General features: G+C 39.2%; 1 protein-coding gene across 1 annotated transcript in view; it reads left to right on the top strand.

The window, feature by feature from the left end:
* LOC120768786 (paramyosin) overlaps window positions 1-13,471 on the top strand; it is a 37,690-nt gene that overhangs the window by 21,832 nt on the left and 2,387 nt on the right. The window contains exons 3-10 of the mRNA XM_040095544.1: window positions 689-914; window positions 972-1,045; window positions 5,302-5,477; window positions 6,536-6,732; window positions 6,864-7,941; window positions 7,999-8,178; window positions 12,034-12,124; window positions 12,551-13,456. Of these exons, the coding sequence (XP_039951478.1) occupies window positions 733-914; window positions 972-1,045; window positions 5,302-5,477; window positions 6,536-6,732; window positions 6,864-7,941; window positions 7,999-8,178; window positions 12,034-12,124; window positions 12,551-13,456 (2,884 nt within the window). The 5' untranslated portion in view covers window positions 689-732. The remainder of the gene's footprint in view (window positions 1-688; window positions 915-971; window positions 1,046-5,301; window positions 5,478-6,535; window positions 6,733-6,863; window positions 7,942-7,998; window positions 8,179-12,033; window positions 12,125-12,550; window positions 13,457-13,471) is intronic.

The following is a 13,471-nucleotide window of genomic DNA, read 5'->3' as shown; positions in this document are numbered from 1 at the left end:
TTTTTTGTTGCACAGAGGCGGGTGCGAATTTTGGCTGCAACAAGATAGTGGTCCGAGTGCACGCATATCTAAAACATTGGAGACGTGTCTTCCGTCTATCACAACATGATCGATCTGGTTGGTAGTTTTTCGATCCGGATACAGCCAGGTAGCTTGATGAATCTTCTTATGCTGGAATCTAGTACTACAGATAACCATATTTCGGGCCCCGGCGAAGTCAATCAGCCTCAACCCATTTGGGGATGTTTCGTCGTGGAGGCTGAATTTACCGACCGTAGTGCAAAATATACCTTCTTCGCCCACCTTGGCGTTAAAGGCGCCGAACACGATTTTGACATCGTGGCGGGGGCAGCTCTCATAAGCGCGCTCCAAGCGCTCATAGAAGGCATCTTTGGTCACATCGATACTTATGCGAACGAATTTTGGAATTGGAAAAATCCTCCGTCGTGATGGCCATTCGAGTTTTCTCAAATACTAATGAATATTTTGACGTGAAATTTAACATAGATGTCACTAACAGCACTACAAACTTACAGAAAATTTACCGATTCGAAAAACACGCGAAGTATTAATTAAAAATTCGCCTTTCAATTTGATCACATGTTCTTTATAAAATCTTTTATTTGTTTTTACAATATTTCTCAAAATATAATTGCTCTTCTGCTAATCTATTTCTTTCCATTTACAGTTAAAAATTGAAAATTTTATATTCCACAACGATTTCCTCTCTAAATGCATCATTTGTATCCGTCGTTAAAAGGTGACCAATTATGTCCGCTGGGGTTCCATCCCCAGACCCGCTATCCGACACGCTGCAAACGTTGCTTTCGTGACTACAAAGAGCATGGCGGTCGGCGGGGTATTGAAGATGTGGCCGTCTCATCGCCTAACTTAACGGAAGGCGGCAATTCCAGGTAATTTACTAAAAGCATCTCCACAATTTTGATTAAAAACGAAATTCTTCCGCTTAGACCATCATCGCGCACGTGGACCTCTACACAGAATCTGTCGAGTTTTAATGGCACGGGGAGTAGTAATGATATCGGTATGCAATTGGATCTCCCCTATATTTATATAATTTCAGTAACTTTAAACTTTTTGAAAACAAGAGTATATATTTTTATATGCAGCTTGCTTATTTTGAATTTTGACCATGGCTGTAACACAAACATCATGCACACATTTCGGCCTCATATTCCCATGTAAATAACGTTACAAAATTGCTCATACACACATACATATATGTCTAATTTTTTTCTATATTGTATATTTACTAAATTTTCGAAATTTTACTAATCCAACTTATACGTTTGTTTTTTGCTTGGAACTGTTTTCGGGTCCTAAATATAAATTTTTAATGTGAACTGATTTCATACTATAATTTTTTATAGACTATAGATTTTACATTTTACCCATTACGAATAATCGTTACCTCATAATTAATAAATCTATAAGATATTAAAGCCCCTTAGTGATCCCACACGTAAAGCGTCCATTTGAAAACTCTAAATGTTAGTCTTCATCGTTGCTATAAAACCTATAAACTTTGGTCTATAGGAAATTAATAGGGAATTTATTTAATGTGAAGTACAATCGATAGAGTTAAATTCAGAATTTTGCTGGAAAGAATCGATGGACCCAATTTTCGCATACTTTTTCCGCTAAATCAAGTCGTATGTCAAAGAGCACCTTTACCTTAAAAGCTCCAAGAGAGTCTGGTTTATTGTTAGAGAGGAATGACTTGAAATAACCCAACAAGAAGTAGTCTAATGGTGTTAAGTCACAACTTCTTGTCGACCATTCAATGTCACAATTTCTTGAAATAATCGAATCACTAAATTTTTCTCGCAATAATTTGTTGGTTGCATGTGCTCCGTGGCACCTAGCTACGTCCTGTTGAAACCAGGTGTTGTCAAGATCAACTTCTTCCAATTGGGTCCATAAAAAGTTGGTTGTCGTCGATTTATACCGCTGTCTATTGACAGTAACGGGGTCACGAATAATTTGTGAATTTCTTCGCTCCAGAATCGACAGTTTTGGTTATTTACCTCGCCGCTCAGATGAAAGTGAGTCTCATCGGAGAAGTTGATTTTTTTAAATCTGACTTTTGTTTCTCTAGATGAACTTTACAAACCGTATGAAAGCACATTTTCCAATAGAAGCTTGTAAGCTATAAATATAAATTTTCGTTTAATTGAGTTCAAGAACATGCTATGTATTGACTACTTAAACTATATCAGTCTAAAATTAGTTCACAACATATTATCAACATTAACATCATTATTTTATAATAGGTAGTACTAGTATATGTTGGTTTAGAACCAAGCTTCTTTATGTATACTATATAAAAAAGGGTGACTAAATTGATTTATTTCTTCCGAAATTTAATTCAATGAATTGAAATTGCCGCGAAGACTGGAAGAGTCTCAAGTGGAAACCCTAGTGCTGATAACATTTGGCAAAACACTTTTTCAAAAAACTTATGATATTGTTAAGGCGTGATCCATTTCGAGGTTCCCTACCTTTTTAAGGAAAAAACACAGCAACTTTAAATATAATGGGGAATGTTCATTATTATTCAAAAGAACATTCTTTGGTATTAATTTTTTGAAATTTTTTTTCAAATGATGGCCGCGGTTACGTCTGAGATGGTCCAGCCGTTGAGTTCAATTCTCGATGACTCGTTCGAGTATATTGACTGGTAACTGGTTGAAATCAAATGACGCCGAGATAACCAACTTCAGTTTCAGGCACTAAATAGTCGGTTATCATGGCGTAATAACGGTCGCCTTTGACAGTTAAATCTTAGCGGCATCATTTTTGAAGAAATATGGAACGATAATTCCACCGGGCAAAAAGCACACCAGACTGTTGGTTTTTCTGAATGAAATGACAGCTCTTGAATCTATTCAGACTGCTCTTCGTCTCGAAATTTTGTTTAAAAACGTCGGATCTTTTTGGAACTTTCCAAGAATGTCAATGTCGCTTGGGAAGGTTCAGTTTGTCGAGCGGCTTCAGTTTTTACACAAGCTGTAGCTTGAACGATTCTAGTTTAGATGTCGTCGTAAAATGCGCCAAGTCATTCCATACCTCAGTCCGAGTTTCTGTGAATGATACCGAATAAACCCTCCACGGTCTTGGTATACAAATGTCGCAAAAGAAACACAACTTTTTAAATATAACTGTTTCTGGTGGCGCCACCTATTGGTGGGTATATGAAATAAAAAGTTTGATCTCTTGTTGACATTTCGTAAAAATTTTAAGACAATTGGATAACTAAAATCGATGTTATCGATCAAAAAGTGACAGCAGCTGTTGGTCATCGGTCTTAAGTTTACGGTGATCAGTGTCTATCCCGTAGTAATGTGCATGAGTGGTTTAAGCGATTCCAAGAAGGCCGTGAGAACCTCTGTGACGATCAGAAGTCGGTCGTCTTCAGAAGTCAAAAATAAAGACAATGCTGATTTGTTTTTTCGATTCCGAGGATATTGTACACCGAGAGTTCGCCCCACCTGGCCAATCGATTAATGCTGTGTTTTACCTTGGTGTTATGAAGCGTCTTTTGTCACGCATTCGTCGTGCTCGACCACCATATCGTGAAGCAGGGTCCAGGCGCCTGTTGCACGATAATGCGCCGTGTCATCGGTCGACGCTTGTCACTGATTTTTTGACAAAAAACTCCATATTAACCATTTAATATGGAGTTAAATCTAACTCACCCTACTCACCTGATCTGGCACCCTGTGATTTTTACCTATTTGGAAAACTTCATTTGCCCATGAAAGGACACTGGTTTCAGGACATTTCAGCTATCCAAAAGGCGACGACCGATACGGATATTCTCAAGAGCATTCCGAAACATGACCTTAAACACTCATTTGAAATGCTAATTGACCGGGCTAAACGCTGTATCGAAGCACAAGGAACCTACTTTGAATAAAAAAATATAAATTTTGAAAAATATTAATTTTTTGTTGCGAATATTATCCCATAATAAATGCTGGATCTGAAGGTGGGTGATGGTTTTGCGTATAGTATGCTCAGTTTGCTGATTATGTTGGCCATAAGTTATAGTGTCACAAACATGGAGCAAAATAAAGAGAAAATACGGCATATTTTACAGTACTACTACGATAAAGGCAAAAATGCATCTCAAGCCGCCAATAAAATTTGTGCAGTTTATGGACCCGATACAGTTTCTATTTCCACCGCACAACGATGGTTTCAACGTTTTCGTTCTGGTGTAGAGGTGGTAGAAGGTGCGCCACGCTCCGGAAGGCCTGTCGTCGAAAATTGCGATAAAATCGCTGAATTGGTCGAAAGAGACCGGCATAGTAGCAGCCGTAGCATCGGTCAAGAGCTGGGCATGAGTTATCAAAAATTCATTTCAATTTTAATAAAAAAAAATCAATAAAAATACCGCACGACTTTCTTGACAACCCATTATATTCTTTACAAAACGTGAATTTTCGTAATGAAGCTGAGCGATTTGTAAACGTTATTTAAGTGCAAGTCTTTCTACAATGAAATACCAAACAATACTGAACAAAACTAACATGACAGCTTGGCATAACTCACGCGTGATCTGTCAGAAAAGGCTATTGAAAAAAGTATCTCTACTTGGATCACCCGTTACTTTCTTTTTAAATTCCTTTTTCGCTGGTGTTTTTTCTTGTTGATAATGCTATAACTTCCAGTGCCTAAAATTGATTACAGATATTGATATTTGGTCACTCTTTATTTGCATTTTTGATTACATAAAACGTAATATTATTTGTTTATTGTACTTTTTTCATTAAATTAAATTTCTCGAACATTTCACAACAATTTTTTGTATGTTGGCAATTTCAACACACTAAAAACTATGAAAACACTTTCGTCGCTGCCGAATGTGGACAACAACATTTGGTTTCTACTGTAATTTTGTGGATACCAACAACAATATTTGTATGAACATAATTTCAATTACATCTTAACGTAATCGTGCTCGTAAACGTAAACGTACTATATCTTTGGCTAATCAAAAAAAAAAAAAATACAAAAAAAAACAATAACAAAAATCATATAAACTAAAAACAAACATCGTCATCGTTCGCAATTGTGTAATTATACCGTAAATGTGGACTCACCGCACGGCAACGCACTCAACTGCATACAATTGCACCGCACTGCACCGCACTGCACCGCATCGCATCGTATTGTATCGTAAAAACTTGTTTAACATCGTAACATGAACGCTAAATGCATACAACAACAATATGTTGGTCTTATTATACTAAATAGTTGTTCACTTTAATGTAGAACTAAAGCGGCGTCCACAATCATGGGCCTCCACACCGGACATCGACGAAGCGGACGAACAGACGACAAAGGCCAACTCGCGTCCCAGTGGTCGTACGCAGCAAAACGATGTGGACGTGACATTGAAGTTACCGGTACCTCCACGACGGCATACAACGGCGCTGGATATAAAGGAGGTAAACAAATGATCTGCTAGTTATAAAAAAATTTGAGTTCTCGAAATAGGCACTGCGCTTGAAGCTTGGAGAAATACTCCAGACGACACTTGGCGGATGTTTCTAACAGTTTTCTCAATATGTCCATATTAGAAAATAAGTTCTAGAGCCAGTGTAGCCCATAGTCATTGTGGGAATCGAGCTCGGTAAATATAGGCTATGCCATCATCGGGTAACTTAATGCTCTCTTAAAGTTCTTCTCGATGGTGAAATAGAGTCTCAAAAAATTCCTTTATAACACTAATTTAGTCTGTAGTTGGGGATTTTTCTGAGACTTTGACAATGCTCATATCGGTGCTAAAAACGTCCACACTTGTGAAAACCCCGTCAGGTTAGGTAAATAGGCTGATTTCTCGCGAGGCCCCCGTCCGTTGTAATGCCCAGAGCTTCTACCTAAATAAAAGTGACAGTCGCAAATCGAGAAAACGTCTAGATGGTGCAAAAATTTATTAAGGCATAGAAAGTTCCGAGATATTTACGTCTGATCTTCCTCATTGTAATTTGACAAGTTGAGTCCTCCAAAATCTTTAGCCTCACCGTATGAGTGCTAATGTGAAAGTGCCCAGTTTGAACACCTATCATTGCATAACAAAGTTAAATGCGAGTGATCTTCTTTTAAGCAATTGGTAGTTCGAATAGCTCAACTCAAAAATAAAACACTAAGTTTTCATAACATAAAAATACTTTTTCTTACTCTGGGTCACCTTGTCACTGTTTACTCATTTACTATGGGGGATATGACGATCATATTAAGATAATAATGAACCACTATTCGCACGAGGAAGCTGTAAACTGTTTCGACTAACCTCAATTTCATAAATAGCTTTGAATATATTAACGCTAGGTGTGGCATTATAATACTATCTTTGAACAACAAAAATATGTGTAAATGAAAGGTAGTCATAAGCTATAGAGCTGCGTTTAGTTTTCTCCAATATCTCAATGTTACCAAATTTTTTCCTTCAGAATATTAAGATTGTTCTATACATATATTTTTAATAAATATGGTTGATATATAGGTAGAGGATTCCACATCAAAGACAGCATCCTCATCTTCTACATCATCACCTTCGCGTTCTAGTATTCCGGAGGATCTAATTATCCTTTCCACAGACAGCCTCGCCGAACGGGTACGTAAAATGAATTTGTTGAAGAAACAGCGCCAAAACTCCCGAGAATCCAGTCGAGAACGTTCCATACCCAAGAAGAGCGATGAGTAAGTTAACTAATAACAATGTGTGCATTTGCCGCTGCTGTGTAGATATTGAATGTGCTAGTGCTTCATGTTTGGTTTTGTCCACGCTTTTTGTTTGTCTTTCCCCCCAAAAAAAAATTTCGTTACTAAAGTAGTGATAACAATTCATCCAGCGATACTGAGAGTAAAGCGCCACCTGATCGACCAGAGCGCAGCAAATCCACCACATCCATGGCCGAAGCTGCCACCAAACGCAATTCGCTGCCCCCGAAGAAAGTTACAACCTCCAGCACAACATCCGCAACTTCCTCCACTTCAACAACAACTTCCACGACAAGCGCCGGTATCACACCGAAAGCAGTGAGTACAGCGTCGTCGACAACAAATGGCGCGCGTACAAATTCCACAAGTTCAACAGCTAAGTCGTCTACAAGCACTTCCACAACGACCGCCTCAAGGCAACAAAAGGAAGAAGCAAGACGGTTGAAATCTGCCGAAGATGTGGAATTCATGCTGAAAATTAAAGATACCAAGTATGCGCATAAAAGACAAACGCACGATAATAGTTCCCTTACGACGGAAACGACAGAAACCACTTTGGTGGGTCCGAACGATAGAGAGCTGCATGATGAGCTGAAACGGTTGCGCACCGACTACGAAGCGATGAAATTACGTGCAGAGCGCGCCGAACGCGAAAAAAGTGATATTTTGTTGCGTCGGCTCGCCTCAATGGACACCGCATCGAATCGGACCGCAGCCTCTGAGGCTTTAGCGTTGCAGCAAAAGGTAAACGAGATGAAAGACCAATTGGAAAAAGTAAACGATGAAAAACGTAAGCTAAATATACGCATGAAAGAGATCGAAAACAATCCGAAAGGTGGCGAGTATGAGTTAAAACGTAAACTACAGGCGGCCGAGCAGTTGTGCGAAGAGCTGATGGAGGAGAATCAGGATGCAAAGAAGGAGATTATCAATTTGCAGGCCGAAATGGATGAGCTGCAAGACACCTATCGCGATGATGAGGTGAAGGCGAAAACAAATCTGCAAAAGGAGCTGGAGAAGATGACAAAAAATTGCCGAATACTCAATTTCAAACTTAAGAAATACGAACGTAAGGTTGAGATAATGGAACAGGAGAAACAAAACAACTACAATACAGATTTATTGACCAAGGTCAATAAACTGGAGGAAGAGCTGCGTTTTGCAAACGAACTAACACGTAAATTACAAGTAAGTGAAAAAACCGATTTATATTTGAATTTCTCAATATGGCTATTTTCATATTAGGTTGAAGCTGACGAGCTACGCAATCCGGGCAAAAGAAAGACGCCTATGTTAGGTATTATTGGCAAGTCTACATCGGCGGACGCAAATCCACAGCCACCATTACAATTAATGCGCGACTTGCAAGACTCTGTGGAACGTGAATCGGATTTGAAGGACCAGCTGAAATTTGCCGAGGAAGAGGTAAGGTTTCTTATGATATCTTAGAATTTATTAAGAAAATCTCCATTGTTGATAAGCGTCAAAAGTTGCTTGTGAAATTGAATGCGAACGTTGGCATAAACGTTGGTACTCAAACTTTGGAACTTCCCGAAACTTTATGTTTTCCGCGTGCCACACAAACGCGTCGACTGGCTTATGTGGATGTTAGCGTTGAAACACAACCACTGCTTACTAACGATGAGGCCACGGCAGTGCTCGTGGAGACATGTGACAGCTTTACACAAATGGCCGAAACGCAAAGTGTCGAGGTTGACACACAAACACAAACCACTGGAACACAAGAAGTTTCCACAGAAACTGTTAATAATATTTGCGATGCTTCCACTGAAACCGATCGTATTGAAGTATTTCACGTCAGCACTGAGACTGAGAGTAGAAAACTTTCGATTGATGCTCAAATTACTGCAGAAAACCAAAAATCTTTTTGTGACCGTGAATGTTCACCATTTGCAATGGTATTTGCCGCAGTGGCGCCTAGAGCAACATCTGCACTACTCTTTCCTACTGCAATGTCGCAAGCGCTCATGTCGGGCGCTAGTGCAGGTATCTTTCAACAATTCCTCAAAAAAAAATGTTTTTATGTAATTTTTAGGACTGACAAATTGTTTGTGGCAGTGTATAATTGTTTTTACTAAATCTATTTCTCGTGAGGCTTCCATATAGAAGCAGAGTTTAATTGGAATTTCATGGGAACTCAATAGGATAATCTGATTTAATACATCTTAAGTATTCTTAGCTATAAATAAGCCAGAAAAGATATTCGAAATGTGGTTAGAACAATCAACCAAAAGAAAGTTAAGTTAGATAGAATTATATCATCTTCCCTTGCTTAGGACAAATCTAGGAATTTGTGTGAGATGACGAAATCGTTTCAATGTCCCTAACGCTCAGCAAACAGAATCAGGTATTGAATAATGTTTATTCTTCTTCAAATATCCTTCTGAAATATTAAATGAAGTTACTGTGATACACATGTTTTAAAAAGAGACGGTGTATTATACCTAAATTGTTTTTGCTAAGAAAGGGGTCGAAAAAGAACGTTAGAACTGGAGATGATTTTTGAAAAGGGTAAGAGAATACATAATTTAGATATATTTATCTTCTTCAGCCAGGTCCATCAAAAATCGGATCGCCTTTCGGTCCTAGCATGGTTCTAAGATCCTTTCGTGGTATATTGCTAATTTTTTTGATCTGAGTCAAATAAATGCAGCACTCTATATGAACTGTCAGCTGATTTTATTTCATAACAAAATTCAGTTTCATCAATCCTTGGGTTAGATACTTTATCTAGAAGAGTAGATGGTAGTTCTATCGACCGAACTGTATGAAAGATTAAAGGCCATCGTCAACAAACTGATTGAACCTTATCAATGTAGCTTTAGGCCTGGAAAATCCACAACCGACCAGATATTCACCATGCGCCAAATCTTGGAAAAGACCCGTGAAAGGAGAATCGACATACACCTCTTCATTGATTTCAAAGCTGCTTTTGACAGCGCGAAAAGGTGCTGCCTTTATGTCACGATGCCAGAACTTGGTATCCCCGCAAAACTAATACGGCTGTGTAAATTGACGTTGAGCAATAGAAAAAGCTCCGAGCCGTTCGATATCAAACGAGGTTTCGTGTGACTTCTGCAATCTACTCTTGGAGAAAATAATTTGACAGTCATAACTTCGAAGTTGTAGATAATTTCGTCTATCTTAGAACCAGCATTGATAGCAACAACAATGTCAGCCTGGAAATCCAAATAACTCTTGCCAACAGGTGCTATTTTGGACTGAGTAGGGAATTGAGAAGTAAAGTCTTCTCTCGACGAACAAAAACCAAAGTCTAAAAGTCACTCATTATTCCCGTCCTGCTATATGGTGTAGAGGAATGGACGATGAGAGCATCTGATGAGTCGGTCTTAGAAGTTTTCGAGAGAAAGGTTCTGCTAAAGATTTATGATTCTTTGCACATTGGCCACGGCGAATGTCGGATTTGATGGAACAATGAGCTGTATGAGTCATACGACTACAATGACGTAGTTCAGCGAATCAAGAGACAGCGGCTGCGCTGGCTAGGTCATGTCGTACGTATGGACGAAAACACTCTAGCTCTGAAAGTATTCGACGAAATACCCGCCGAGGGAAGCAGAGGAAGAGGAAGACCTCCACTCCGATGGAAAGACCAGGTGGAAAGGGCAGGTCCCTTGGCATTTCCAATTGGCGCCATGTTGCGAAAAGAAGAAACGACTGACGTGCTGTTGTTAACTCGGCTATAATCGCGTAAGCGGTGTCTACGCCCGTAAAGAAGGAGATGATGGTAGTCTCGTGCGCCATACATCGATCCTTAGCAATGCCAGATGGAGTGCCGTTACGTAGTTTATAAAAAGTAGTCAAGATGTCAGAGCTTGAAACGAATAGGTGCTCAGGCCCCACTATCATCCCACCTCTTCCAGTGTCTCATACCGTGGTGCTCCCAATTGAAGCGTAACGTTGCCAATGTGAGAAAGATGCACAAAAGATGCTTTATTATTTCTTTGGTCACCTACTCTTGATATTTCCTGCAGTCATCTCTATCTATTAGCTTCATCCTGTAGGCATGAATTGCCACCAGACTGTGACCAGTGAGTATTCCAATCATGTACTCACACTCTCTTCTCTTCGTGTGTTTTCGATCTACTGTTTTACACAGAACTTTTGCAGTCTTGCATTCCGATAGAACATTCCATGGAATTTTAACTTAGAGAATGCATAGCTCTGTCACTTTTGGCAGTCTCTTCTAATATATCATGCCTTTGTAGCTTGGCAGCCTCCGAAGAAGTGAAGTCGCTTGTTCCTGTCGACACTCTCCACTGCTGCCCTTCTTCCCAAGACACTTCTTGCCGATTTGCGAAAGAAGGTTATAACATTCATTGCTGTTGGCTGACCATGTAAATGTTTCCATTCCAAGGAATTTAGTGCGATCCAACAGATATAGTTGTATCCTATTTATCGAAGGGAACCTCCATGGAGGGATTTTGTATTTTCGTTTAAACACAGCAGATAAGTTTTCTACGAACTGAATCCCAGACCCGTACGCAATGCTTAATTTTGGACTGGGTTTTGCCGTCTAAGTTCTTTAAGTACCTTAACAGTTTATTCGTCTTATTCCATAGAAACGGAGATAGCGAAGGCATAAGATAGTGCCTACACAGACTTCCTTGGTCATTCTATCTTCATTCTATTCTGCTCTTATCCTTCTAGAGATCAAGCGGGTTTTGAATCCAACGTTATATAGTACAGCTGAATAGAATAAATTCTGTAAAATGTTGTCCAAGAACGTAATCCTTTATTCAAGATACCTTTCGATATTGAATATTGGTGTATGGATTGTAGTCTCTACTGAAGTTTTTTTCTGTATGCGGATGCGTTGCGCTTTGGACAAGTTTCTAAGAGGCGCTGTGGCCCTGATATACATACACGCCTAAAATTTTCTTTAACGTTTTCAGCAGGAAAGAATTTAAGCTTATATCCCTAAATTCCTTAGAGTAGATTGGGTGATTTACCTACCTTTGGTATGAAAACTAAACTACGCTGAGGCACATGGTGTGGCACATAACTGAACTTCAGGCATCCCGCAAAAATCGCACTGATAAGCGTATTTTGCAGCATGACTGAAATGATTACATCCTTACAGGGAAATTTGTATGGGTCGCAAGAGCAGATTGCTCATTCTATTTTTTTTTAATTATATAATCGAAATTTCAACCTTTTAATTTAAAAATAATTGCACGATTGAATTAAACTCTGTTAATGTAATACTAATTATTTGTCCTAATTGTACAATTGCAGGCTGAAAATTTGAGGAAAAAGGTTGCCCGCTACGAGGATGAAAATGATTCGCTAATGATGCAGTTGAAAAAAATGGCAACACGCTCCAGAAGTACGAATATATATATATATATGAGTTGGAAAACAAAATTTTGTATTTTTGTCATATTAATCAAATTATTTTTAAAACCCTGTAAAATTTTCACGTTATATTTGGGCACATTACCCTTACGAAGAACACAGTTTGCATTATATAAATTTCAATTCTTACAAAATTTACCAATTTGAACCAAACTAACCGAAATTCGATGTATAACTTGCTTCTTACCGTCAAGTACTTGCCATTTTTTACAGCTGCTCATCACCAGAAACTAATGCATATTTAAATTGACTAATCCATATACGCTTAAAAAAACTTAATTTCATTTACACCCATCATTTCGAAGCTTTGCATGATGAAGTTACTTGACTGCGTTAAAAATATATAATATTATTTCCGCATGGATTATTTAACACATTTCCAACTTTAACTTTACAGCTACACGTAAGCTGAGCCCGATACCACATCGTCTGATGCCTGAATCGGCGGCTGAACGTGACGAAGGTATATCCGATGAGGACGATCCCGCCGAGTTACGCATACTTTTGGAACTGAACGAGCAAGAGGCGGCAATACTGCGTCAGCGTGTTGACGATTTGGAGAAAGAAAATCGTGAAACTAAAAAGCATGTCAGAGAGCTGCAGGAGAAAGTACATCAGGCCGAGACGGGAGACAAGAAGTCTTCTCTGCTCTCGTTCAACTCGACACCAACAAATGCCGCTGATAAGAAACTTAAAGCACTCACAGAGGAGCTAATGCAGTTACGTAAATCACTTTCCGATAAGGATCGTACAATCGAACGCTTGCAGTCGGAGATTGCGGCTAAAACCGGCTCTGCGCTGCCACAAGATGTCAATATAGATGCGAAGCGTCAACTGAAATTGGTCGAACAAGAGGCGTCGGTGTTACGCACGAAAATCTCGACATTGGAAAGCGAAAATGAGAAGTTGCTGAAAGATAATAAACGCATGCAATTGCAGGCGTTACGCAAGAGTACGTCGTTGGATAAAAATGGCGCGAATGGCGAGGAACTTACAAAATTGAAGGAATCACTTGAAAAGATGGAGTGTGAACGCAATGAGTTAGATGCCAAATTAAAAGTTATATTACAGGAAGCTGAAGCGAAACTGCCCATTCGAGCGCCCAAACGTGTAACAGATTTGACGCCAAAGAATCACTTGAAGAAATGGATCGAAGAGTTGGAGGATGAGATACGCGAAATGCGTGTGATAGTATTGAATAGTGGAGGCGATAAGGTAAAGACGCTTGAGACTGAAAAGGCGAGTCTGGAGGAACAGTTGCAGAAAGCCAAACAGCGTTTGTCCATAGCTGAGGGTGATATTGGTGAGTTTAGCAAAT

The sequence above is a fragment of the Bactrocera tryoni genome, chromosome 2 (assembly GCF_016617805.1).
Source record: "Bactrocera tryoni isolate S06 chromosome 2, CSIRO_BtryS06_freeze2, whole genome shotgun sequence".
Taxonomy (NCBI): domain Eukaryota; kingdom Metazoa; phylum Arthropoda; class Insecta; order Diptera; family Tephritidae; genus Bactrocera; species Bactrocera tryoni.
The sequence above is the reverse complement of the archived record's forward strand: the minus strand, read 5'-3'. Positions and strand labels throughout refer to the sequence as shown.